The sequence below is a fragment of the Nerophis ophidion genome, linkage group LG22 (assembly GCF_033978795.1).
Source record: "Nerophis ophidion isolate RoL-2023_Sa linkage group LG22, RoL_Noph_v1.0, whole genome shotgun sequence".
Classification (NCBI taxonomy): Eukaryota; Metazoa; Chordata; class Actinopteri; order Syngnathiformes; family Syngnathidae; genus Nerophis; species Nerophis ophidion.
The window spans coordinates 32,158,134-32,184,568 of NC_084632.1; the positions used below are offsets into that span (position 1 = coordinate 32,158,134).

Genomic DNA, 26,435 nt, shown 5'->3' on the forward strand with positions numbered 1-26,435 from the left:
GATCTACGTTCCCATCCTCACCTATGGTCATGAGCTTTGGGTCATGACCGAAAGGATAAGATCACGGGTACAAGCGGCCAAAATGAGTTTCCTCCGCCGTGTGGCGGGGCTCTCCCTTAGAGATAGGGTGAGAAGCTCTGCCATCCGGGAGGAACTCAAAGTAAAGCTGCTCCTCCTCATCGAGAGGAGCCAGATGAGGTGGCTCGGGCATCTGTTCAGGATGCCACCCGAACACCTCCCTAGGGAGATGTTTAGGGCACGTCCAACCGGTAGGAGGCCACGGGGAAGACCCAGGACACGTTGGGAAGACTATGTCTCTCGGCTGGCCTGGGAACGCCTCGGGATCCCCCAGGAAGAGCTAGACGGAGTGGCTGGGGAGAGGGAAGTCTGGGCTTCCCTGCTTAGGCTGCTGCCCCCGCGACCCGACCTCTGATAAGCGGAAGATGATGGATGGATGGATTGATGATGGAAAACCTGCTTTGACATCACATGTCAATGTGCCAAGCAGATATTCAAGTTCAGCTATCGTGGAATTTATTTCAAAAAGGGTGACAGTGATTGACCAAAGATAATTCAGTGGTTGTTGCATCTAATAATGGCACTTTATTCAGTTAAGAAGAACTGCAGCTATATGCGGTACAATTCAAAATTAAAAAGATGACATGTTTCGTTATTTCCAAGCGTTGATGGGCCACATAAAAAGATATGGCATGCCAGATGTGGCTCTCGGGCTTTGAGTTTAACACCAATGCTCTAGAGCAGGGGTGTCAAACGTACAGGTTTCATCCGCAAGATGCGTTTGCTTAGTATAGAAATGAGCTACATTTTTAAATGAAAGAAACCGATGTTCTCTAAATGTGTCCACTGGATGTTGCAACAGCAATTTGATTGTAACCCACGTCACACTGTTTAAATATGACGTGTCAGCTGACTTTGGCGCCCTCTGGATTGGCTGCGGCTACTCCAATCAGTGCAAGTTCAAGCAATCAGCTGCTCCTGTTGTGGCTGGCAGCAGATGGCAGCAGACTGATGCTGTATTGACGCACAATACTTTCTTTTATTGGAAATTATCCACTCAATGGGTAAAATAACAAGACTGTAAGATGCAAAGACTTCAGTCAACATGACTATCATCTTTGAATTACAGCTTGCAATTGGTTGAAGGCATGATGCGGACCCTGAACTCTATTGTAAAAATGTCGTATTCTACATTTGTTGTTTGTTCTATTTTATTCTATGCTTAAATCTAGCATGGTTAATGTAGTAATGTTACCTTTAATTTGGCTTGTATGGTGTCATTTTGACAATTTGATTATATTAGAATTGTCATATTTGAATAAACAATTAATAAATGTGTTGTGGCAGTTGAGGATTTCACCAATGCAGAGGTTTGAGGAAACACACTGTTGCTTTTCCAAACACATCTTTAATAGCATGACTGCCAGCATGAGAATGCTTAACAGGAAGTTCTTAAAGTTTAATGGATTTGTAAATATACTTGGACAAAGTCTTAGTTAAATTATGTTCTTCATGGTGTTTTTGAAACTGCACCATTTTCTCAAATCTTTAACTAGAAGAATTTTGTCAAAGAATTTTTTGTAATATATTTATTTTCAGAATGTGCTTGTTAAATTTTTGGCCAAAGTAAGACAAAGAAAACATTTTTTAAGTTTTCTTTCTTTTTAAATTATTATGCCATGAGTTTGACACCTCTGCTTTAGAGGTTTCTGATTACTTGCTAAATATACAAACCCCATTTCCATACGAGGTGGAAAATTGTGTTAGATGTAAATATAAACGGAATACAATGATTTGCAAATCATTTTCAACTCATATTCAGTTGAATATGCTACAAAGAAAACATATTTGATGTTCAAACTGATAAACATTTTTTTTTTTTGCAAATAATCATTAACTTTAGAATTTGATGCCAGCAACATGTGACAATAAGTTGGGAAAGATGGCAATAAATACTGATCAAGTTGAGGAATGCTCATCAAACACTTATTTGGAACATCCCACAGGTGTGCAGGCTAACTGGGAACAGGTGGGTGCCATGATTGGGTATAAAAACAGCTTCCCAAAAAAAAGTCAGTCTTTCACAAGAAAGGATGGGGCGAGGTACACCCCTTTGTCCACAACTGCGTGAGCAAATAGTCAAACAGTTTAAAAACAACGTTTCTCAAAGTGCAATTGCAAGAAATTTTGGGATTTCAACATCTACGGTCCATAATATCATCAAAAGGTTCAGAGAATCTGGAGAAATCACTCCACGTAAGCAGCATGGCCGGAATCCAACATTGAATGACCGTGACCTTTGATCCCTCAGACGGCACTGTATCAAAAACTGACATCAATCTCTAAAGGATATCACCACATGGGCTCAGGTACACTTAAGAAAACCACTGTCACTAAATACAGTTGGTCGCTACATCTGTAAGTGCAAGCTAAAGCTCTACTATGTAAAGTGAAAGCCATTCATCAACAACATCCAGAAACGCCGCCGGCTTCTCTGGTCCCGAGATCATCTAAGATGGACTGATGCAAAGTGGAAAAGTGTTCTGTGGTCTGACGGGTCCACATTTCAAATTGTTTTTGGAAATATTCGACATCGTGTCATCCGGACAAAAGGGGAAGCGAACCATCCAGACTGTTATCGACCCTAAGTTCAAAAGCCAGCATCTGTGATGGTATTGGGGTGCATTAGTGCCCAAGGCATGGGTAACTTACCCATCTGTGAAGGCACCATTAATGCTGAAAGGTACATACAGGTTTTGGAACAACATATGCTGCCATCCAAGCGCCGTCTTTTTCATGGACGCCCCTGCTTATAGAATAGAATAGAAAGTACTTTATTGATCCCTGGGGGATTCAGCAAGACAATGCCAAGCCATATTCAGCACGTGTTACAACAGTTTGGCTTCGTAAAAAAAGAGTGCGGGTACTTTCCTGGCCCGCCTGCAGTCCAGACCTGTCTCCCATCGAAAATGTGTGGCGCATTATGAAGCGTAAACTACAACAGTGGAGACCCCGGACTGTTGAACGACTGAAGCTCTGCATAAAACAAGAATGGGAAATAATTCCACTTTCAAAGCTTCAAAAATTAGTTTCCTCAGTTCCCAAACGTTTATTGAGTGTTGTTAAAACAAAAGGGGATGTAACACAATGGTGAACATGTCCTTTCCCAACTACTTTGGCACGTATTGCAGCCATGAAATTTTAAGTAAATTTTTTGCAAAAAAAATAAAGTTTATGAGTTTTAACATCAAATATCTTGTCTTTGTATTGCATTCAACATAATATGGGTTGTAAAATTTGAAAATCGTTGTATTCCGTTTATATTTACATCAAACACAATTTCCCAACTCATATGGAAATGGGGTTTGTAACAAGAGAGTTGCTAAGTTGGCTACACTCATCCTTCCTGTTTTTTCTTCTTATTCTCTAGCAGACTAGGTGCATTTGAATGTTTACTGTGTGAGTGAGGATTTATTTTACTGCATGTTTTGTACAAGAAATTGTTCAATAATTGTTTTAGTGAAAATAACACATTTTACACTATTAAAACATAAATGTACATGTCTTCCGGACACATTTCAGGCTGGGATTTGAACACAGTATTTCTACTTGTAGTCTTATAAAAACTAACAAAAAATCTTGACAATCATCAACTATAATTTTAATCTTTAAACCATTTAAATATAGACTACTATAGTCTATATAGTATATCACATAAGTGAGTACACTTTCACATTTCAGCATCTTTATTGCATTATATATTCACAAGGGTCAATACTGTTCTATGAAAGGAAAATTCATTAATCAGTGGGGATATTTGTTGACTGCGGTTCAACCCAGTATGTGCATGTAAGTTTTAGGGCAGTGGTTCTCATATGGGGGTACGCGTACCCCTGGGGGTATTTGAAGTTATGCCAAGGGGTACGTGAGATTTTTAAAAAATATTCTAAAAATAGCAACAATTAAAAAATCCTTGATAAATATATTTATGGAATAATACTTCAACAACATACAAATGTATGTTCAGAAACTGTGAAAATAAATGCAACAATGCAATATTCATTTTTCACAGCTAGATTTTTTTGGGGAGATGTTCCATAAATCCATCCATCCATCCATCTTCTTCCGCTTATCCGAGGTCGGGTCGCGGGGGCAGCAGCCTAAGCAGGGAAGCCCAGACTTCCCTCTCCCCAGCCACTTCGTCTAGCTCTTCCCGGGGGATCCCGAGGCGTTACCAGGCCAGCCGGGAGACATAGTCTTCCCAACGTGTCCTGGGTCTTCCCCGTGGCCTCCTACCGGTTGGACGTGCCCTAAACACCTCCCTCGGGAGGCGTTCGGGTGGCATCCTGACCAGATGCCCGAGCCACCTCATCTGGTTCCTCTCGATGTGGAGGAGCAGCGGCTTTACTTTGAGTTCCTCCCGGATGGCAGAGCTTCTCACCCTATCTCTAAGGGAGAGCCCCGCCACACGGCGGAGGAAACTCATTTCGTCCGCTTGTACCCGTGATCTTATCCTTTCGGTCATGACCCAAAGCTCATGACCATAGGTGAGGATGGGAACGTAGATCGACCGGTAAATTGAGAGCTTTGCCTTCCGGCTCAGCTCCTTCTTCACCACAACAGATCGGTACAACGTCCGCATTACTGAAGACGCCGCACCGATCCGCCTGTCGATCTCACGATCCACTCTTCCCTCACTCGTGAACAAGACTCCTAGGTAATTGAACTCCTCCACTTGGGGCAGGGTTTCCTCCCCAACCCGGAGATGGCACTCCACCCTTTTCCGGGAGAGAACCATGGACTCGGATTTGGAGGTGCTGATTCTCATTCCGGCCGCTTCACACTCGGCTGCGAACCGATCCAGTGAGAGCTGAAGATCCCGGCCAGATGAAGCCAACAGGACCACATCGTCTGCAAAAAGCAGAGACCTAATCCCGCGGCCACCAAACCGGAACCCCTCAATGCCTTGACTGCGCCTAGAAATTCTGTCCATAAAAGTTATGAATTTATGTTATTAAAGTTTATGTTCCATAAATATTGATGTTAAATATTTCTTTTTTTGTGAAGAAATGTTTACAATTTAGTTAATGAATCCAGATGGATCTCTATTACAATCCCCAAAGAGGGCACTTTAAGTTGATGATTACTTCTATGTGTAGAAATATTTTTTTATAATTGAATCACTTGTTTATTTTTCAACAAGTTTTTAGTTATTTTATATCTTTTTTTCCAAATAGTTCAAGAAAGACCACTACAAATGAGCAATATTTTGCACTGTTATACAATTTATTAAATCAGAAACTGATGACATAGTGCTGTATTTCACTTCTTTATCTCTTTTTTTCAACCAAAAATGCTTTGCTCTGATTAGGGGGTACTTGAATTAAAAAAATGTTCACAGGGGGTACATCACCGAAAAAAGGTTGAGAACCACTGGTTTAGCGGGTGAGTGTGCTGGATGGCAGCTAGTGGGGCTGTACGGTAGTAGGTTGTGTAATCCTCGCTTCCCAAAGCCTTAAGAGCTGTGCAGAACAATGACTTGACAGTCTGGGATGGACCGTGCATAATGACCACCGTTCCACCAGTACTTGTATGGGTTCTCTCTGGAGAGAACATTGTTTTCAAGACAATCATCTCAGTGAGGACACTGAAAGGTGTTTGTGTTTTGGTGTTAAATGTAGCCAAGCGAGAGTATGTCAAAACAACAAACGATAGCAAACCACAGAGATGTTGTTGTCTTTACGACACTTGTGCAAAAATGTGTGCAGTACACCACTCCAGAAGCCTGTCACATTGCTTCCAAACACTGCACTGTGATCTCCTCACTTACTTTAACAGTTGTATTCCATACATGGTTTTGAATTACACTTGCCCAGGGTGCGCCTCTCATAGTGGGCGGGGAAAGGCTCCATCTCACCGGGTTGATAGGGTCTTTTGACAACCTAATGTAGATTGTTTAGACCGAGGGTGTCAAAGTCTTTTTCACATCGCAGTTATGGCTGACCCCAGGAGGTCGTTTTGTGACCGTGAATGATATGTAATACAAATGTGTTGTCAGGCTTGGTCAAAAGGACTCAGATGCAGAGTAGGGAATATTTTGGCAGGCTTTTGTTTTGACGGCTTCCTTTCACCTCCAGAGTCAGGATTATACAATATCCATCCTTCCATTTCCTACCGCTTATTCCCTTTGGGATCGCGGGGGGCGCGGGTGCCTATCTCAGCTACAATCGGGCGGAAGGCGGGGTACACCCTGGACAAGTTTCCACCCCATCGCAGGGCCAACACAGATAGACAGACAACATTCACACTCACATTCACACAATAGGGCAGGGGTAGGGGACCCTATGGCTCGGGAGCCAGATGTGGCTCTTTTGATGACTGCATCTGGCTCTCGGATAAATCTGAGCTGGCATTGCTTAACACGATAAGTAATGAATAAATTCACTTGTAATCACAGTGTTAAAAATAATGTTCAAAATATAAAACATTCTCATGCATTTTTAATCCATCCATCAGTTTTCTACCGCACCTGTTCAAGGAGTTGCGTTAATCGTAAGAAGTTATTTATTTATTATTTGCTAGTGTGGGGTTTGCCCTCCTGGGGGTTCTGTAGACCACCAAGCACCAACATGAGTGTCTGTTTCAGGGTTACAATATTGTTTTATTTTTCAATAAGTCTCTCAATTGCTTTCCAGCAATTGTCTTTTTCTCTTTCGTTTTCGCTCGCGCTCTGGCTCCAGCCCCAACCCCGTCTCTCCTCCTGGCTGCTGCTTATAACAGAGCGACAGGTGATCAGATAACAAGGCCCAGGTGGGCCGTCTACGCACCTGTCGCTTATTCAGAGGCCGGTCCTGACACACCCCAGTTCACTGCAGGCCGGCAGGCCACGCCCCTCTCCACAGTTCTTGTTATTCTTCACAATAACAATGTTATTACAAAGAATAAGAGACCTATTATACTCTAGAAATGTTGGTCTTACTTAAAAATGCACGCGTTTAGTTTTGTTCAGTGTTAAAAAAAATATTGTATGGCTCTTACGGAAATACATTTTAAAATATTTGGCTTTTTGGCTCTCTCAGCCAAAAAGGTTCCCGACCCCTGCACTAGGGCCAATCAACCTATCCCCAGGTGCATGTCTTTGGAAGTGGGAGGAAGCCGGAGGGGACCCACGCAGTCACGGGGAGAACATGCAAACCCCACACAGAAGGATCCCGAGCCCGGGATTGAACCCAGGACTACTCAGGACCTTCGTATTGTGAGGCAGACGCACTAACCCTTCTTCCACCGTGCTGCCCTAATTTAATATCTACAATAACTACACTAGTCGGCGAAAAAGGTTCCAAAAAGAAGGAACAACCGAAAATCACTCCGAAAGGAGGAAAACACAAAAACAATGACAAACTATAATTAACGCCATATATACTATGAAACTTATTATAAACCCAAAACGCTCCAACAGTAGGAAGAAACAATGGCAATGAAAAATTCTACACTCTCTCTAATCTAATAAAGGTTAACAAAAAATGTCACTCAACAATTTGAGGAAAGAAAGAATCGTAAGAAAAACTGATAACTCACCACTTTGGCTGTAAAACTAAATAACACAAAATCACTCTGCTGAGGAAGAGAAAAAGAAAACTCAAAATAGAAACAAAGGAATTCAGGATCAAGGTATACAAACGTGAGACGAGGCAAGGCATGGACGGGAAGCTAGAGAGGCATGAAAACTTGAGACAATCTGGTACAGAACAAGGGGAGGCGTGGGCTTATAAGACACATGAGGGTAATGGGAAACAGGTGGAAACAATCAGGGGTCAGGGGTGACGTCAGACTGATGACACAAAAGGAAGGGCAAGTGATGTAAAACGAGAGGAGTTACTTTTCAAAGTATGTCTTGTTTATTGTTCTTCGGTCAATGGTCAACAAAGCAAACAAACAGTTGTACATTCATAGATTGAAAATAAAAAATGTTGCAGACCGAAAGGGTTTAGGCTGAAGTTAAACACTTATTGCGCCTAACCCTAAGTAAAACATGCAATTCAGAAGACAGAAGAAACCAAGACAAGACATCCCTCACCGCGGTGTGACATGTATCGGATTCGCCTCAAGATATTACATTATTCCCTATGCATTTGATTTCACTGTAAAATTTGTGGTGGTTATATACAGTATATATATTACAATATATTATTGTAATATATATTACAATTACAATAATATGTTATTGTCACACAGTATATTACTATAAATAGAATGTAAAAACTACCAGTGTTTTTAGAGTAAAAGTAATGCAACTAAAATGCCTGTTTTTTTTTTTTTTTTACTGTAAAATCTCAGTTTTTTTTAATGCATTACTTTAAATAAAAAAAAACAACACAGTACCACAGTTGTTTTTATTTTAAAAGCTGGCAGCTCAGTTGCCAGAATTTTACCGTAAAGTTTGTCAGTTTTTACAGTGTATAATTTAACGGATAACCTGCTTTGAAGCCATCCATCCATCCATCCATCCATCCATTTTCTACTGCTTGTCCCGTTCGGGGTCGCGGGGGGTCGCCGGAGCCTATCTCCGCAGCATTCGGGCGGAAGGTCGGGTACACCAAGGAGAAGTCGCCAACTCGTCACAGACAGACAACATTCACACTCACATTCACACACTAGGGACCATTTAGTGTTGCCAATCAACCTATCCCCAGGTGCATGTCTTTGGAAGTGGGAGGAAGCCGGAGTACCCGGAGGGAACCCACGCAGTCAAGGGGAGAACATGCAAACGCTTTGAAATCAAAAGTCGAGTAAATAATAAAAAGGGTATTTTTTACAAAAAATGTTTTTCGAATGTACCTCATCACAGTTGGCCCTGTGATGAGGTGGTGACTTGTCCAGGGTCTACCCCGCCTTCCACCCGAATGCAGCTAAGATAGGTTCCAGTACCCCCCGCGAACCCGAAAGGGACAAGCGGTAGAAAATGGATGGATAATATTTTGTTGCATTAATAGATATTAAAGTTCAAAAGATATGCAGATATGTATATACAAGATATGCATGCAGTACATACATTTTTAAATGTCAAAAGGGACGGCGTGGCGCAGTGGGAGAGTGGCCGTGCGCAACCCGAGGGTCCCTGGTTCAAATCCCACCTAGTACCAACCTCGTCACGTCCGTTGTGTCCTGAGCAAGACACTTCACCCTTGCTCCTGATGTGTGCTGGTTGGCGCCTTGCATGGCAGCTCCCTCCGTCAGTGTGTGAATGTGTGTGTGAATGGGTAAATGTGGAAGTAATGTCAAAGCGCTTTGAGTACCTTGAAGGTAGAAAAGCGCTATACAAGTACAACCCATTTAAAATAGAGAGAACAAATGCATTTAGAAAGCAAAAGATAAAGCATTGTACTACAAGGCTTTTGAGGGCCACATGAAATTATGTGGTGGTCCAGATCTGGCCCCTGGACCTTGAGTTTGACACCTGTGGTTTAGACAATCTTGTTTATGTTGTATACATGGGAAACAGAAGGAAACTGCTACAGTTTAAATTTTACTCAGTTATTATTTAACTAGAACCTTTTTGGCAAAAGTGAGGTCCTGGGCTGATCATCAGTGAATCACATGGTACAATAAAGACAACCATCTGACCTACTTTCGCACCTATAGGCGGTAGTCTTTAGTTAAACATCACTGTTTTTAGACTGTGGCAGGGTAGCAATAGTGTACTTTGTGAAAACCCACAAAAACGATAAAGAAACATGTCAGCGCAACACAAAAAGACCCAAGCTGACAGTTGTTTTGTACTTTAAAAAAAAATCATATTTAAATTTAAAATAATGCATGTTTGGACCTAAAAATAAATAAATCTTCAATAATATTTTTTGTGTGCAAAATAAATTGAGTACCGTATTTTTCGGAGTACAAGTCGCACCTGCTGAAAATGCATAATAAAGAAGGAAAGAAACAAATACAAGTCACACTGGAGGATAAGTCGCATTTTTGGGGGAAATTTATTTGATAAAACCCAACACCAAGAATAGACATTTGAAAGGCAATTTAAAATAAATAAAGAATAGTGAACAACAGGCTGAATAAGTGTACGTTATATGACGCATAAATAACCAACTAAGAAGGTGCCTGGTATGTTAACGTAACATATTATGGTAAGAGTCATTCAAATAACTATAACATATAGAAAATGCTATACGTTTACCAAACAATCTGTCACTCCTAATCGCTAAATCCGATGAAATCTTATAATTGTAGTCTCTTACGTGAATGAGCTTAATAATATGATTTGATATTTTTTACGGTAATGTGTTAATAATTTCACACATAAGTCGCTCCTGATTATAAGTCACACCCCCTGCCAAACTTTGAAAAAACCTGCGATTTATAGTCCGAAAAATACGGTAATTAGAACGTGGAGTTGCATATGTTCCTGGCTTGTCTCCGACCAGCACTAACATTCTGCGCCTCGGGGGACAATGAGAATGTCCGGGGAAATGTATATTCTTATCAGTGACAAAGCAGGAAGGGACATTTGCATTAAAACGTCATTTGGCCTTGTTTAAAAATGCGTAACTGCATGTTTGCTTGTTGTGTCACAATATCCCACTCCTCTCACCTCTTTCTCTTCTCCAGGTTTTCCACGGACATTTGCACAGGCACAGACCCTGAACGGTTTGTACCAGCTTGACATGGTCATCAGCCTCAACATCCCTTTTGAAACGCTTAAAGACAGACTCAGCGACCGCTGGATCCACCCGGGTAGCGGCCGAGTATACAACATGGGCTTCAACCCGCCGAGAGTGCAGGTCTGGAAATCTAAACCATGAAGTGAATTGTGATCTTGTTTTTAGCATGACCCTTGTTTATTTCAGCTCACATTCATATTCCATATATTGTGTCCCGCAAACTGCTTACTTCATACAATACAAGTAGGCCTACTGGTAGACCCCCGTCTTACATGTGCATGAAACAAACATCCAAATAAAGCACACACTGTTCACTTCTAGGTTCACTTTTTATTGCTGTTTGGAAATGCTTCTATCAAAAGCAAGCTTTTTATCTGTCAGTGCTACTTTCTGTGAAGTGAAAATATTTGCTTCCTTTATGCAGGACTCGTGACATTCAGCCTCACAAACGGTCTTCCTTAACAGGAAGATGAGTCATGGTCATATTATTGCTCTGTAACTTTATCAAGCAGGAAAAGAGAGCACATCATGTGATGCAAAACCTTTGTAGAACTTTAGTGCGCTTGTTTTTAGCCAATCAAAACTTTTCATTTCAAGATTTTTTTTTTTTATGTGGTGGTCTGTTTTGTTGTTTGAGCGTGGATGTCATGCCTTTTCATCCTCAGGGCAAAGATGACGTCACCGGGCAGGACCTGATTCAGCACGATGACGACAAACCAGAAGCTTTGATGGCCAGACTGAGACACTACAAAGATGTGGCTAAGCCCGTCATCGACTTATATAAGTAAGTGAATTACCACAATATTTGACATCCATTTTATCTATGTATATAACATATAGGCGCACCCACAATTTGGTTTTACGTCATATGTCCACTGTAGAGGACACTGGTTTTTCAGAGGATATGGTAAATGGTAAATGGGTTGTACTTGTATAGCGCTTTTCTACCCCTTTTTAAGGAGCCTAAAGCGCTTTGACACTATTTTCACATTCACCCATTCACACACATTTACACACTGATGGCGGGAGCTGCCATGCTAGGCGCTCACCAGGACCCATCAGGAGCAAGGGTGAAGTGTCTTGCCCAAGGACACAACGGACGTGACTAGGATGGTAGAAGGTGGGGATTGAACCAGTAACCCTCAGATTGCTGGCACAGCCACTCTACCAACTTCGCCACGCCGTGGCAATGTTTAGTTTCTTTTGAACATGCATACACGGTTACATTGGTATACATTGCATCAGAATCACAATCAGCTTTATTGGCCCACTATGTTTAACACACAATAATTTTTTACTTGGCAGACTATGCTCTCTTTGTTCAATGCAAAAAAAACAAAGAAAAACGTAACTTGTTCAGTTACACAATTTTAACATGTCTGAAAAGGAGGAGAAAGAAGCACAGCTATATCATACTTTCTGCTTAATATAGCAATTACCAATGTACTATTTTTTAAGAGTAATGGAAAAAGATAAAGATGTGTAACAGAAAATGTATTAGTGTTTGTATAGTAGGTAGCTTTTATTACGTATACTGTAGCCTCCCGTTATTCTTCACACCGGCTCAAGCACTTGGCCAGTAAACAAGCACTCAGAGCGAGCTCAGCTGGACTGCCTTCAGATTATGTTACAAATATCCGACAGACCAACGAGAACGCGCTCAAAAGTACAGTAAGGCTCCAGTTTTCAAAACGTGTTTGCTTAATGCTAATTTACATTATATTTGCCATAAACATGCTAAAAATTATTATTTGCTGTTTTACAAAACTTCTAAATTTGATAATAAAAACTGGAACTAAGATACATGTTATAATCAAACCACTGGTGTGTAATAAGTACAATACTTACAGTTGTTGTTTTTGTTCAAATACTTTGACACACATTCAACTTAATAGCAAAGATTACTTGTAAAAAGGCAATAAAATATATACATACGTTGAAATACAAACCTGTTATTGTGAATTAGTATTAACATATTTTTTTTATATTGTTTTGCCATATTTATTCAAGTGTTGCTCCTTTTTCAACTTTTTAAAGACTTTTAATTACTTTTTTATTAAAAAAGGCCTGCATCAAATCTAGCATATTTTCCTAATGTTATTATAGACTGTACTCGTGTTTAGACACTACTTCTGTCCCGAGATGTCCGCGTTTGTTTGGCACTGTTGCACCAGTTGGACTTTTTTAACCTTAAAAGCCACCAAACTGTCCTCTTAATATTTGCACATTTTATAGATTGCTGTCCGCGGGTATATCTGGGATGTATTAAAGTTATGTCCACATTGCAGACATGCATACTATTTTTCAGACAATCACATGGATTTTGTTTACATACATACATACATACATATATATATGTATGTATGTATGTATGTATGTATACATACATATATGTATATATATATATATATGTATGTGTGTATATATATATATATATGTATGTATGTATACATATATATATATATATATATATATATATGTATATGTGTGTGTGTATATATATATATATATATATATATATATATGTATATATATATGTATATGTGTGTGTGTATATATATATATACATATGTATATATATTAGGGGTGTAACGGTACGTGTATTTGAATCGAACCGTTTGGTACAGGGGTTTCGGTTCGGCAAGCGGGCGTATCGAACGAGTTCGGAAGCAGAAGTCTTCACAAGCTGCTCTGCTTTCTGCCTCTGTCCCTGCCTCATTGTCCCGCCCACACAACCATCTGATTGGTTACATACAAAGCCAATCAGCAGTGCGTATTCAGAGCGATGTAACAGCCAATCAGCAGTGCGTATTCAGACTTCAGAGCGATGTAGTCAATCCTTCAGCAACGAGCAGAGATATTCGTTTAGCAGGGGAGGAGCGGACTCTACCCAAATTATACTAAACACTTCCCAGTCACAACTATTACAAACATCACTATGAGCCCGTTGACCTTCTAAAAACTTAAACTGCAGCTCAGCTCGCTCACAGTATAGCCTTGAGATGAAGGCTAATTAGCTTTTAGCGTAACGTTGCTGTTTGTGTGTGTGTGTGTGTTAGGGGCAGCAAAGCCCTGTCCGTCTGTTATTTCATTGAATTCTATTGTGTTTAGGGATGAATAGTCTCTCCTGTTGCAATTGTTCTATTTTTCAGCTATAGTTACATGAATCATTAGTAATGTAGCAGCCTAGTTTTGAATAGCAGGTTCCCTGCTATCACATGTTGATAAAAATACAACATTTACATAATAAAAGTCAACTACAGGCTTCCCAAATGCTGTAATAAATTAAGCATGATGAGTTGACATTAAACAGTTTCAATGGAAACTGTTTAATGTTGCACTTTTTATATGTAGAAGAAAGGTTTTGTCATTTTATTTAATCAAAGCAACAACTTGAGGCAGTTTAATGTGGATTAATGTGGGCAGAATTATTATAGTGTTCCCAATGTTAAAAGGATAAAGCCATTGTTTACAAATTTGGTAAATAAATAACCCAAACATTTATATTTTGTTGTTTTCCTACTGTACCGTAAACGAACCGAACCGTGACCTCTAAACCGAGGTACGTACCGAACCGAAATTTTTGTGTACCGTTACACCCCTAATATATATATATATATATATATATACATATATATATATATGTATATATATATATATATATATATATATATATATATATATATATATATATATATATATATAAAAAAGGGACGGCGTGGCGCAGTGGAAGAGTGGCCGTGCGCAACCTGAGGGGCCCTGGTTCAAATCCCACCTAGTACCAACCTCGTCACGTCCGTTGTGTCCTGAGCAAGACACTTCACCCTTGCTCCTGATGGGTGCTGGTTGGCGCCTTGCATGGCAGCTCCCTCCATCAGTGTGTGAATGTGTGTGTGAATGGGTAAAATGTGGAAGTAGTGTCAAAGCGCTTTGAGTACCTTGAAGGTAGAAAAGCGCTATACAAGTACAACCCATTTAAAATGGATGGATGGATATATACTAGGGCTGTAAATCTTTGGGTGTCCCACGATTCGATCCAATATCGATTCTTGGGGTCACGATTCAATAATATATCGATTTTTTTCGATTCGTTTCGATTCTGGATTCAAAACCAAATTTTTCAGATTCAAAATGATTCTGTATTCATTCAATACATAGGATTTCAGCAGGATCTACCCTAGTCTGCTGACATGCAAGCAGAATTGATTTAAAAAAAAAAAACATTTTATAATTGTAAAGGACAATGTTTTATCAACTGATTGCAATAATGTAAATGTGTTTTAACTATTAAACGAACCAAAAATATGACTTATTTTATATTTGTGAAAATATTGGACACAGTGTGTTGTCAAGCTTATGAGATGCGATGCAAGTGTAAGCCACTGTGACACTATTGTTCTTTTTTTTTATTTTTATAAATGTCTAATGATAATGTCAATGAGGGATTTTTAATTATGGCAATGCTAAAATCATAACTAATATTGATACTGTTGTTGATAATATTCATTTTTGTTTCACTACTTTTGGTTTGTTCTGTGTCGTGTTTGTGTCTTCTCAATTGCTCTGTTAATTGCAGTTCTGAGTGTTGCTGGGTCTGTTTTGGAATTGGATTGCATTGTTATGGTATTGCTGTGTAGTGGTTGTTAGATTGATAAAATAAAAAAATAAAAATTGATTTTTTTAAAATGAGAATCGATTCTGAATCACACAACGTATTCGAATCGATTTTTTCCCACACCCCTAAAATATACATATATATATAAATTGTTGCGTTTCGACCAGGTCTTGCTCAGAGCGAATTTTAAGCTCCTGGTCACTCTAACTTCTTTTGATGACAACATAAGCTGGTTTTAAATGAATCCCGGACAGAGTAATTTTTTTTACCTTTTATTCCAAAGCTTTGGGAGACCAATCTATGCACAACACCTTTAAATCGCATCGACCAAGTTGATCTGAAAACATTACGGAAGCGCTGTCTTCTTCAATATCTCTCTACCGGAACGAATACCCTTATTTGTTCTTCTTAGCCTGGGACATTTGAGATAAGAAGGGTGTTATGGTTACTAGTCACAATCTAAGCTTCAAGGTCTACGCATGCACACCACTTTGATGTTTTCAAATATGACTAGGATTTAAAAAGAAATAACTCTTGAATATGGATATATGTAGATATCTATCTCCGTCAAACCCCCTTCAGATCTTCTACAAAAGATCTCTAACACAATTACAAAATTTCTAAAGCACCTGCCCCACATTAATGTTTTAGCAAGCTCGCACTAAAATAAAAGCATAGTTACATGGGAGATAGATGTGAGTCCACGTCAAAGTCGTCATGGTCAGCGAGGGAAACTATCAATTCTTGAAAGTCACCACTTTGCTTGACCCCCTTCAGAGACATAGCAAACCCAGAAACAGGGTGAGGTTGACCTTCTACGGCTTTAACAATGATGCGGGTGCATAGAGACCTGCCAAAGGTGCCTTAGAGCCAATCTTTGAAGGGGTCAGAGACACCGGAAACTTCAGTAAGTTCCTTAGACAGGGCTCAGAGGCCCTCTAAGGCCTTCTTGACCGAGCCATTGGGGGCGGTGTTGTTAGGAATGAAGGTTCAGCATTGGTCACCAAACATTGCACACACACCTTCTTCCTTGGCTAGGATGCGGTCAAGGGCTATGCGGTTCTGGATGGCCATGAGGGAGGTCGGGGCAAGTTGTTCAGCAAGTCCCTCAACAGCGTCACGTGTCAGGTTGGTCAGTCTCAACAGATTATAAAAACATAGTTAATGCATTCTACATTTTTAGTAGCAGTCACAGGGAAAATAGCACCAATGATAAGGTTCTTGAAACCTGCACAGGATTCACACCACAATTTATGTTGTGCGGGGACCCCCCTTGGTTGTCCTATTGCATCAAAATAAACACCATCGGGGTTTCTCATCAAATCAAAGGAGCCCGTTACACTTCTCCTAGATAGAACAAGGCGGCGTCGGCAGGAAGTTAAAGAGGCCGCTGAAACAGGAGTTCCAAGGGGTGTTAATTTGGTACCCTCTAGGGTGAGTGGGGTCACCAGTCTAACCATAGCACAAAGCCCAACGGCTGACGTCGGGATTCAAATGTACAATCTGTGCTCCCCACAATACCAGACTAAGTCAGCCCGTGCCCAAGGGCCTATTTTTAAGCCATCTATTAGTGTAGTGCACCAGGAGGGGTCAATGTCACCCAATTTGTTGGAATTGAAAACATGTGTAATTCAGCTTTTGGGCCACAAAGGGAAGAAGTCGGGTGGAATTGTCAACAGGAGGGTACACACTAGCCAACAAATCGCACCCTGGCGGTGTGGGTTTAGAAAAAAAGGAGATAAGGCAGTTTGAGCCATCTCTGTCAGTCAACTTGAAAAGGGACGTCCAGCGGAACAAGCAACACAATCACCCATATCTTGGCTCTTGGCCATGCTAGTCATCCACCTGAGCCACAGGTTGCCTGCACCCGCTCCTAGGGTCAAAGCTACCAGGTCTTCAGTGGTGATGTCATGAGTATACACAGACGTGAGAGCCTTTGAAACGTCACCGAGGGGGTGTGGCACTTTAGGTGCTACAGAGGGGGCAGAGGTAGTAAACACCCTCTCAAAGACATTTATTTTAATAATCCCTTTAGAGTCTGTACCAGTCTGGTAAACGCCCAACACAAGATAAAACGGACTGGGCCAATCGGGCATGCCACCCACGTTGGCAATTGTAAAGGCGATGGGATTCTGGGAACGATCAAAATTCCTCTGGAAGGTCATCCCTTCCCGAATAGTTTTGATGTGATAATATGGGCTAGTGGGATTCCAATGCCCTGTGTAGTGGGTTACCTGCTTCCACGAGGGGGACCACCCCCTACAGTATGTATTCTGCTTCTGACACCAATTGCTCAGGGTTGCGTCGTAACAAAGATAGAGGTTACTACCACGGTAATAGCTATTATGTCCCTCGCAATCAATCATACTGCACAGTTCAAAATAGTAAGTCTTGCTGTCCCCCTTGAACAAGTCTATTTCAAGTCCGCCATATGTTCTAAGACACTTGTCAGTCACTGTCGTCGTGAAGGAAGGACTGAGGCACAAGGACATTAGAACAAGCCTAAGTACCAGTCTGTCAGGGAATACTGCTGGGTGTAACATCCTGCCTTCCGTCTATCAAAATCAGAGTCATTTAGGTAACGAAACGGGGATCAACATCAAACTTTTCACTTATTGTAGCGACACCAATAGTTATGCTGAAAACAAGTAAGAGAAGTTGTATAACCGAGTATGTAGTTTGGTCTCAAGTAAGGATATATGATAGCTTTGGGTATATGATACAGGAGTTGAGCAGGTCTGGTAGATCTACACGACGGTAGACGGCAGTTCAACGGGGGAAGACCTCTCTTGGCGTCTTCTTCTGGTCTGTGAGACTGTGTGTAAGTTCTGCCGGGGGGTCGATTGGGGCAGGTGATGTGGCGATGTCGGCAGTGGCATCTGCCAGTCGAAGGGCGTGAGACGTCCGTTCCACGACCTTGAAGGGACCGGTCCACTTGGGCTCCGTCCACTTCTGCCTGATGACCTTGATCTTGACCCACTCTCAGCGGGTGGAAGGGAATTTGGAGTGGCGGGCTGTCATCCTCGAATCTGCACAGAGGAACTAGCACATAATTCTGCATTTTATAAACATTCCATTTTGGTCTCATGTTGATTCCTCCTTCCAGGGGAGCTGCTGGTCCTGGGAAGGGGCTGATATGTATGCAGTTCACAGGGTGAAAAATTCAAAGGCCGTAAAAACAGTTTTATTTAGGGACATTCGAATGATCATTAACGCTAATGGCACCATGTCAATCAAATTCAATTTGGTCTGTGCACAGATTTTAGCCAATTTGTTTTGATTCTTGTTCATTCTCTCGACCTACCTTGGGACTGAGGATGGTACACCGAACCGAACCTGTGTTCTAGTCCGAGAGCTTTTTCGACCAAGGCTAAGTGAGCATTTTTAAAATGGGTGCCGTTATCTGACCTAATATTTTTGGGGAAACAATGTTGGGGTATTAGGTCATTCACAAGCCATTTAATTACTGATTTTGCATCCTCTTTTGAGGTTGGGGTTGCTTCCGGCCAACCACTGTAATCGTCAACGCAAGTCAGCAAGTACCTTTTCCCTTGTACCTGATTGACCCTATCAATGAAATCACAAACTCTACACAGATGTTTCCTCATCTCCTCCATATTCCAAATTAATCTACTAAACCACTATCGATGTGCAAAATCGTTATTTTCAAATTAAATTTAGTTACAACTTTTTACCCACTGAAAAATGTTAAAACTACTCCCCCTCCCCCTTACGGCAAACCCCGCCTCGCCCTGACAACAGTCATGCCTACATCAAATCAGGGCACCTTCTACATTCCTGTTGTGACAACCAAGAGAGTAAACATTGGGAAACTTAGCCCCCCTGCTAACCCAAACAATCTCATTCCTGTTCTCTCCGAATCAAAGCCAACATCGAAGCCTGTCAATAACACCATCAGGATGGGTGTGTTCAATGTCGGGTATGAATAACAATCATTTTTAGTCAATGATTTTATTACCACTTCTAAACTTGACTTTTTGTTTTTACCTGAAAAATGTTAAAACCATAGAATGTGTCAGAGTCGGATGATTGTCGATTTTGTTGTAAGGAGTCTGAATCCACCCTCACCTCCTCCCCTTCAGTTTCTGAAAAAGGGACCGTGTTTGTAGTACTATCGCTTTCAGAAACATCTAAGAAAAAGGTCAGCTGATAGTCAATTAAATTATTCAATATGGTGAAAGCAACAAAATATGCTTTATTTATATTGACTCAAATACTAGAAAAACACTAACTTTATGGCGGATGCTTTTGCAATAATAATTTGACATTCTACCATACCTGGTGGCCACAATAATTTGTTAAGTCAAGCTCATGTTTTAGAAAGTTGAATGATGCGGACACGTTTGTTACCGAATACTTTCTATCAGACTTCTGTCTTGGCGACTTTGTGTATGTAATAAGCAACTATAATTATCTGATATGCTTAAATGTAATGTGTAGTTTTAACTCAGCTGTTGTGTAGCTGCTAGCTCCTTGTAGCCTACAGCCGGGGTGTCCAAAGTGCAGCCCATTGCTATGTGTTTAACAGACAATTGAAACAATTGAAAATGTGGTATTTGTGTGTCTGTTCAATCATCGGCAGCTACGCCCTGTTTCATCATTGTACCTAAGTCTTTAGTTTCGTAGGCGGGACAGAGAGCAAGGGAACAATGTGGGACAGCATTATATCTTATACCATGCTAGTTGTTGCAAAGATATGTCCACATGAGCAGCCACACCTTGAGTTCCAACATATATTTATACATATAGGAGTCAAAGGCCTCCTGGTATGAGTCGTCTAACTGGTTATCATAACATATTGTATGGCGGGTCGGGTGGTGGTACACACGGAAACAGCTCAGCCAGCCAGGGTTTTCACTGATAAAACAGTTGCAGCTGGAGTTGGGGTACTCAGCAGGTGTCAGCCATTTCTGGTGCTCCAAGCTGTGGTATGAGCTCATGCTTGTGGAGGAGCCTTGGTAGTGGTGTCGCAGCTTGGTGGTTGTACTGTCAGGTAACACCAGGAAGGTCCCTTCTGTGCGATATTGAATGTCAGGGTACAGTTTGTAAAGCAGGTTATTACCGAGCAGGCACGGTGTGTGCAGGTCGACCACGAAGGGGTGCTTCAGTGTATGTCCAGCAATTTGAACCAGAAGTGGTTTGGTGACAGGTAACATTCTTGTGACCTCAGCGAAGCCTTCGACCTTCAAAAGGGAAGCACACAGTGTCTTTGGTACCTCTGCATTCAGAGATAAGTGGGTGGCACCAGTGTCAATCACGAACTGATAACATTGTCCATTGACACTTATGTCCAGCATGGAGACTGTCTGTATTATCTGCTGGGGCTTCTGCTGGGGCTTCTGCTGTGGGCGCCCTCTGCCACGCCTTCGTGCTCGTCTGACGGCACAACGGAATCTTTCCTGCTCGGAAATGCTCTGACATTCTCGAGCCCAGTGACCAGACAGAGTAATTATTTTGACCTTTTATTCCAAAGCTTTGGGAGACCAATCTATGCACAACACCTTTAAATCGCATCGCCCAAGTTGATCTGAAAACATTACGGAAGCGCTGTCTTCTTCATTATCTCCCCCGCCCCCACCTACCGGAACGAATACCCTTATTTGTTCTTCTTAGCCTGGGACATTTGAGATAAGAAGGGTGTTATGGTTACTAGTCACATTCCAAGCTTCAAGGTCTACGCATGCACACCACTTGGCTGTTTTCAATAATGACTAGGATTTAAAAAGAAATAACTCTTGAATATGGATATATGTAGATATCTATCTCCGTCAATATGTGTATGTACAGTGGGGCAAAAAAATATTAAGTCTACGCATGCACACCACTTGGCTGTTTTCAATAATGACTAGGATTTAAAAAGAAATAACTCTTGAATATGGATATATATATATATATATATATATATATATATATATATATATATATATATATGTGTGTATGTGTATGTACAGTGGGGCAAAAAAGTATTAAGTCAGCCACCGATTGTGCAAGTCCTCCCACTTAAAATGATGACAGAGGTCTGTAATTTTCATCATAGGTACACTTCAACTGTGAGAGACAGAATGTGAAAAAAAATCCAGGAATTCACATTGTAGGAATTTTAAATAATTTATTTGTAAATTATGGTGGAATATAAGTATTTGGTCAACCATTCAAAGCTCTCACTGATGGAAGGAGGTTTTGGCTCAAAATCTCACGATACATGGCCCCATTCATTCTTTCCTTAACACGGATCAATCGTCCTGTTCCCTTAGCAGAAAAACAGCACCAAAGCATGATGTTTCCACCCCCATGCTTCACAGTAGTTATGGTGTTCTTGGGATGCAAGTCAGTATTCTTCTTCCTCCAAACACGATGAGTTGAGTTTGTACCAAAAAGTTCTATTTTGGTTTCATCTGACCACATGACATTCTCCCAATCCTCTGCTGTATCATCCATCTGCTCGCTGGCAAACTTCAGACGGGCCTGGACATGCACTGGCTTGTGGGGCGGTTTAGCTCGGTTGGTAGAGCGGCCGTGCCAGCAACTTGAGGGTTGCAGGTTTGATTCCCGCTTCCGCCATCCTAGTCACTGCCGTTGTGTCCTTGGGCAAGACACTTTACCCACCTGCTCCCAGTGCCACCCACACTGGTTTGAATGTAACTTAGATATTGGGTTTCACTATGTAAAGCGCTTTGAGTCACTAGAGAAAAAGTGCTATATAAATATAATTCACTTCACTTAAGCAGGGGGACACGTCTGGCACTGCCGGGTTTGATTCCCTGTCGGCGTAGTGTGTTACTGATGGTAAACTTTGTTACTTTGGTCCCAGGTCTCTGCAAGTCATTCACCAGGTCCCCTGTGTGGTTCTGGGATTTTTGCTCACCGTTCTCATGATCATTTTGACCCCACGGGAGGAGATCTTGCGTTGAGCCCCAGATCGAGGGAGATTATCAATGGATAATTGCTCCCACAGTTGATTTTTTCACACCAAGCTGCTTGCCTATTGTAGATTCACTCTTCCCAGTCTGGTGCAGGTCTACAATTATTTTCCTGGTGTCTTTCGACAGCTCTTTGGTCTTGGCCATAGTGGAGTTTGGAGGCTGACTGTTTGAGGCTGTGGACAGGTGTCTTTTATACAGATAACGAGTTCAAACAAGTGCCATTAATACAGGTAACGAGTGGAGGACAGAAGAGCTTCTTAAAGAAGAAGTTACAGGTCTGTGAGAGCCAGAGATCTTCCTGTTTGAAGTGACCAAATACTTATTTTCCACCATAATTTACAAATAAATTCTTTAAAATTCCTACAATGTGAATTCCTGGATTTTTTTTCACATTCTGTCTCTCATAGTTGAAGTGTACCTATGATAAAAAATTACAGACCTCTGTCATCATTTTAAGTGGGAGAACTTGCACAATCGGTGGCTGACTAAATACTTTGTTGCTGATCTACTGAGCTTGTGCACAGAAGATTACATCTCTTGAGCAAAATAGAGAGATAGATAGATAATACTTTATCGATTCCTTCAGCAGAGTTCCCTCAAGAAAATTAATCCATTAATAATAAATTATCCATTTAGCGTGTTTGTCTTCATATGTATGCTGATCATCAGAACACCCAAAATACTGGAAGAGGGTAATGCAAATATAATAATTTAACATTCGCAGTGGGATTTATCAAGGCTGAAATTGATTTGCGGGCGCTGTTTTTCTTGCATTTGGATCGTTTCAGATGCAATATGACAACACCGCACATTTAGCTAGCTCAAAGTAGGTTCTGTTGTGTAGATCAGTGGTTCTCAACCTTTTTTCAGTGTACCCCCTGTGAAGATTGTTTTTAATTCAAGTACCCCCTAATCAGAGCAAAGCATTTTTGGTTGAAAAAAAGAGATAAAGAAGTAAATTTCAGCACTATGTCATCAGTTTCTGATTTATTAAATTGTATAACAGTGCAAAATATTGCTCATTTGTAGTGGTTTTTCTTGAACTATTTGGAAAAAAAGATATACAAATAACTAAAAACTTGTTGAAAAATAAACAAGTGATTCAATTATAAATAAAGATTTCTACACATATAAGTAATTATCAACTTAAAATGCATTCTTTGAAGATTGTAATAGAGATCCATCTGGATTCATGAACTTAATTCTAAACATTTCTTCACAAAAAAAGAAATCTTTAACATCAATATTTATGTGCACAAAAAAATGTAGCTATCAATACTGAATATTGCATTGTTGCATTTCTTTTCACAGTTTATGAACTTACATTCACATTTTGTTGAAGTATTATTCAATAAATATATTCATAAAGGATTTTTGAATTATTGCTATTTTTACAATATTTAAAAAAAAATCTCACGTACCCCTTGGCATACCTTCAAGTAGCCCCAGGGGTACGCGTACCCCCATTTGAGAACCACTGGTCTAGATTGTATGTATAGTCGAGAAAAGGTGGTCCATATTATATTTGTGTACTGCATGTTAACAACATGAAGAAACGCCATAAATTTGAGGGAAATTAGTGTCTACGTGGTGGCAACTGGTACACATGTAAATAAAAGGTTGTACTGTTTCTTGAAATGGCTTATATTAGAACTGTACGGTATGGTTGTCCAAATAATGTAGTTGTCATATATGTGGAAATTATGGGAATTGAATGTTTATGTGTAATACGAATACAGCACCCTGTTAAACCACTTGAAGGCCTAGTATGCTGGTACTAAAGTTTTTATGACGAAATTGTGCCCATAATTTGTTCTTTTGTCTCTACTTACACAGGTCACAAGGAATCCTGCACTCATTTTCGGGTACAGAAACCGATCGGATTTGGCCGTACATCAACTCTCTCCTCAGCAGCAAGATGCACACAAAGCCATTACATGCCTGTCAGAGTCAGGCGCCCTGAATTTCAGAAAAGACCGCAGAGAACATCAAGAAGACGGTCAATAGGTCGCCATTCAGGTCTTGTTCATCATTGGAATGGAGAACTAACAGTCACCGAAATGCTTTATAGATATTTGCAATGATATAGTGGAATTATATTTAGTCCAACACTCACCCAGATATAAGAACAATTTTAGTATGCTTCAAAACAGTCTACACAATATATTCGTATCTGATTACACACAAAGACTTGAGCTGCATGCATGCAACAATGGCAAAGATACTGAAACAGTCGTTTTTTGATGTAGTTCATCACCCTCTCAATGTGTGAGTTCTATTTAAACTTTGTATATCCTAACGCAACATTTTTTTCCCACTATGTTGAGAATCTCAACTCAGAAGATGATCACTTCTAGTCCACGAGACTTGTTACAAAAAGGAAGTTGAACTGGAGCCACTAAGCAGGACCTGGTGTATAAACTAGTTTAGGGGTGCCCAAACTTTTTTCTCCACGCCCCAAATTGAAAATGTGTTAATGAGCTATGGACCAAACACAGTGATTATAAATGTGAAAAACAAATATACTGAATGTAAATAAAATTCCTTTAAATTACTGCAAAAAAGATGGATATATAAAGGGCTGCCCATTGCTAAATTGGTGCCCTAAGCACTGCCCTACAACCTTTTACATACATTCACAGTTTCACTCATCTTGAATTTAATTAGATGCCTAAAATGATTTGATGGGAAAGAAATTGTTCAATAACTGCGATTGGCTGGCGACCAGTCGAGACTAAAGTCAGCTGGGATAAACTCCAGCTTAACCGTGGCGAATAACAGAGATTTGCAAACTTCGCTTCTTTAAACCACTTCCATTCGGGATCAAACCCAGTTTGACTGATAAGTGCATTAATGCTGCACGCCATGGAGGATTGAGCAGGAAGGGGCTTGAATAAGTTCGGAGTAAAATTTTATAAAAAGGCGCCCCGTCATTTAATGGTTACTAGGGATGGAACGGTAGCAAAATCTCCATCCATCTATTCATCTATCCATTTTCTACAGCTTGTCCCTTTAGGGATTGCGGGGGATGCTGGAGCCTTTCCCAGCTGCTTTCGGGCGGAATGCGGCGTACACTCTGGACAAGTCGCCACCTCATCGCAGGGCCAACACAGATAGACACCATTGACACTCACATTATATATATATATATATATATATATATATATATATATATATATATATATATATATATATATATATATATATATATATATATATATATATACAGTGGGGCAAAAAAGTATTTAGTCAGCCACCGATTGAGCAAGTTCTCCTACTTAAAATGATAACAGAGGTCTGTAATTTTCATCATATGTACACTTCAACTATGAGAGACAAAATGTGAAAAAAAAATCCAGGAATTCACATTGTAGGAATTTTAAAGAATTTATTTGTAAAGTATGGTGGAAAATAAGTATTTGGTCACTTCAAACAAGGAAGATCTCTGGCTCTCACAGACGTGTAACTTCTACTTCAAGAAGCTCTTCTGTCCTCCTCTCGTTACCTGTATTAATGGCACTTGTTTGAACTCCTTATCTGTATAAAAGACACCTGTCCACAGCCTCAAACAGTCAGACTCCAAACTCCACTATGGCTAAGACCAAAGAGCTGTCGAAGGACACCAGGAAAATAATTGTAGACCTGCACCAGACTGGGAAGAGTGAATCTACAATAGGCAGGCAGCTTGGTGTGAAAAAATCAACTGTGGGAGCAATTATCAGAAAATGGAAGACATACGAGACCACTGATAATCTCCCTCGATGTGGGGCTCCACGCAAGATCTCATCCCGTGGGGTCAAAATGATCATGACAACGGTGAGCAAAAATCCCAGAACCAAACGGGGGCCCCTGGTGAATGACCTGCAGAGACCTGGGACCAAAGTAACAAAAGTTACCATCAGTAACGCACTACGCCGACAGGGAATCAAATCCTGCAGTGACAGACGTGTCCCCCTGCTTAAGCCAGTGCATGTCCAGGCTCGTCTGAAGTTTTCCATAGAGCACATGGCTGATACAGCAGAGGATTGGGAGAAAGTCATGTGGTCAGATGAAACCAAAATAGAACTTTTTGGTATAAACTCAACTCGTCGTGTTTGGAGGAAGAAGAATACTGAGTTGCCTCCCAAGAGCACCATACCTACTGTGAAGCATGGGGGTGGAAACATCATGCTTTGGGGCTGTTTT

At 40.7% G+C, this 26,435-nt stretch overlaps 1 protein-coding gene across 1 annotated transcript in view; it reads left to right on the forward strand.

Moving 5' to 3' along the window:
* Positions 1–24,814, forward strand: part of ak4 (adenylate kinase 4) — a 34,854-nt gene extending 10,040 nt beyond the window's left edge. The window contains exons 3-5 of the mRNA XM_061883711.1: positions 10,639–10,811; positions 11,357–11,475; positions 24,087–24,814. Of these exons, the coding sequence (XP_061739695.1) occupies positions 10,639–10,811; positions 11,357–11,475; positions 24,087–24,213 (419 nt within the window). The 3' untranslated portion in view covers positions 24,214–24,814. The remainder of the gene's footprint in view (positions 1–10,638; positions 10,812–11,356; positions 11,476–24,086) is intronic.
* Positions 24,815–26,435: the final 1,621 nt, after the last annotated feature.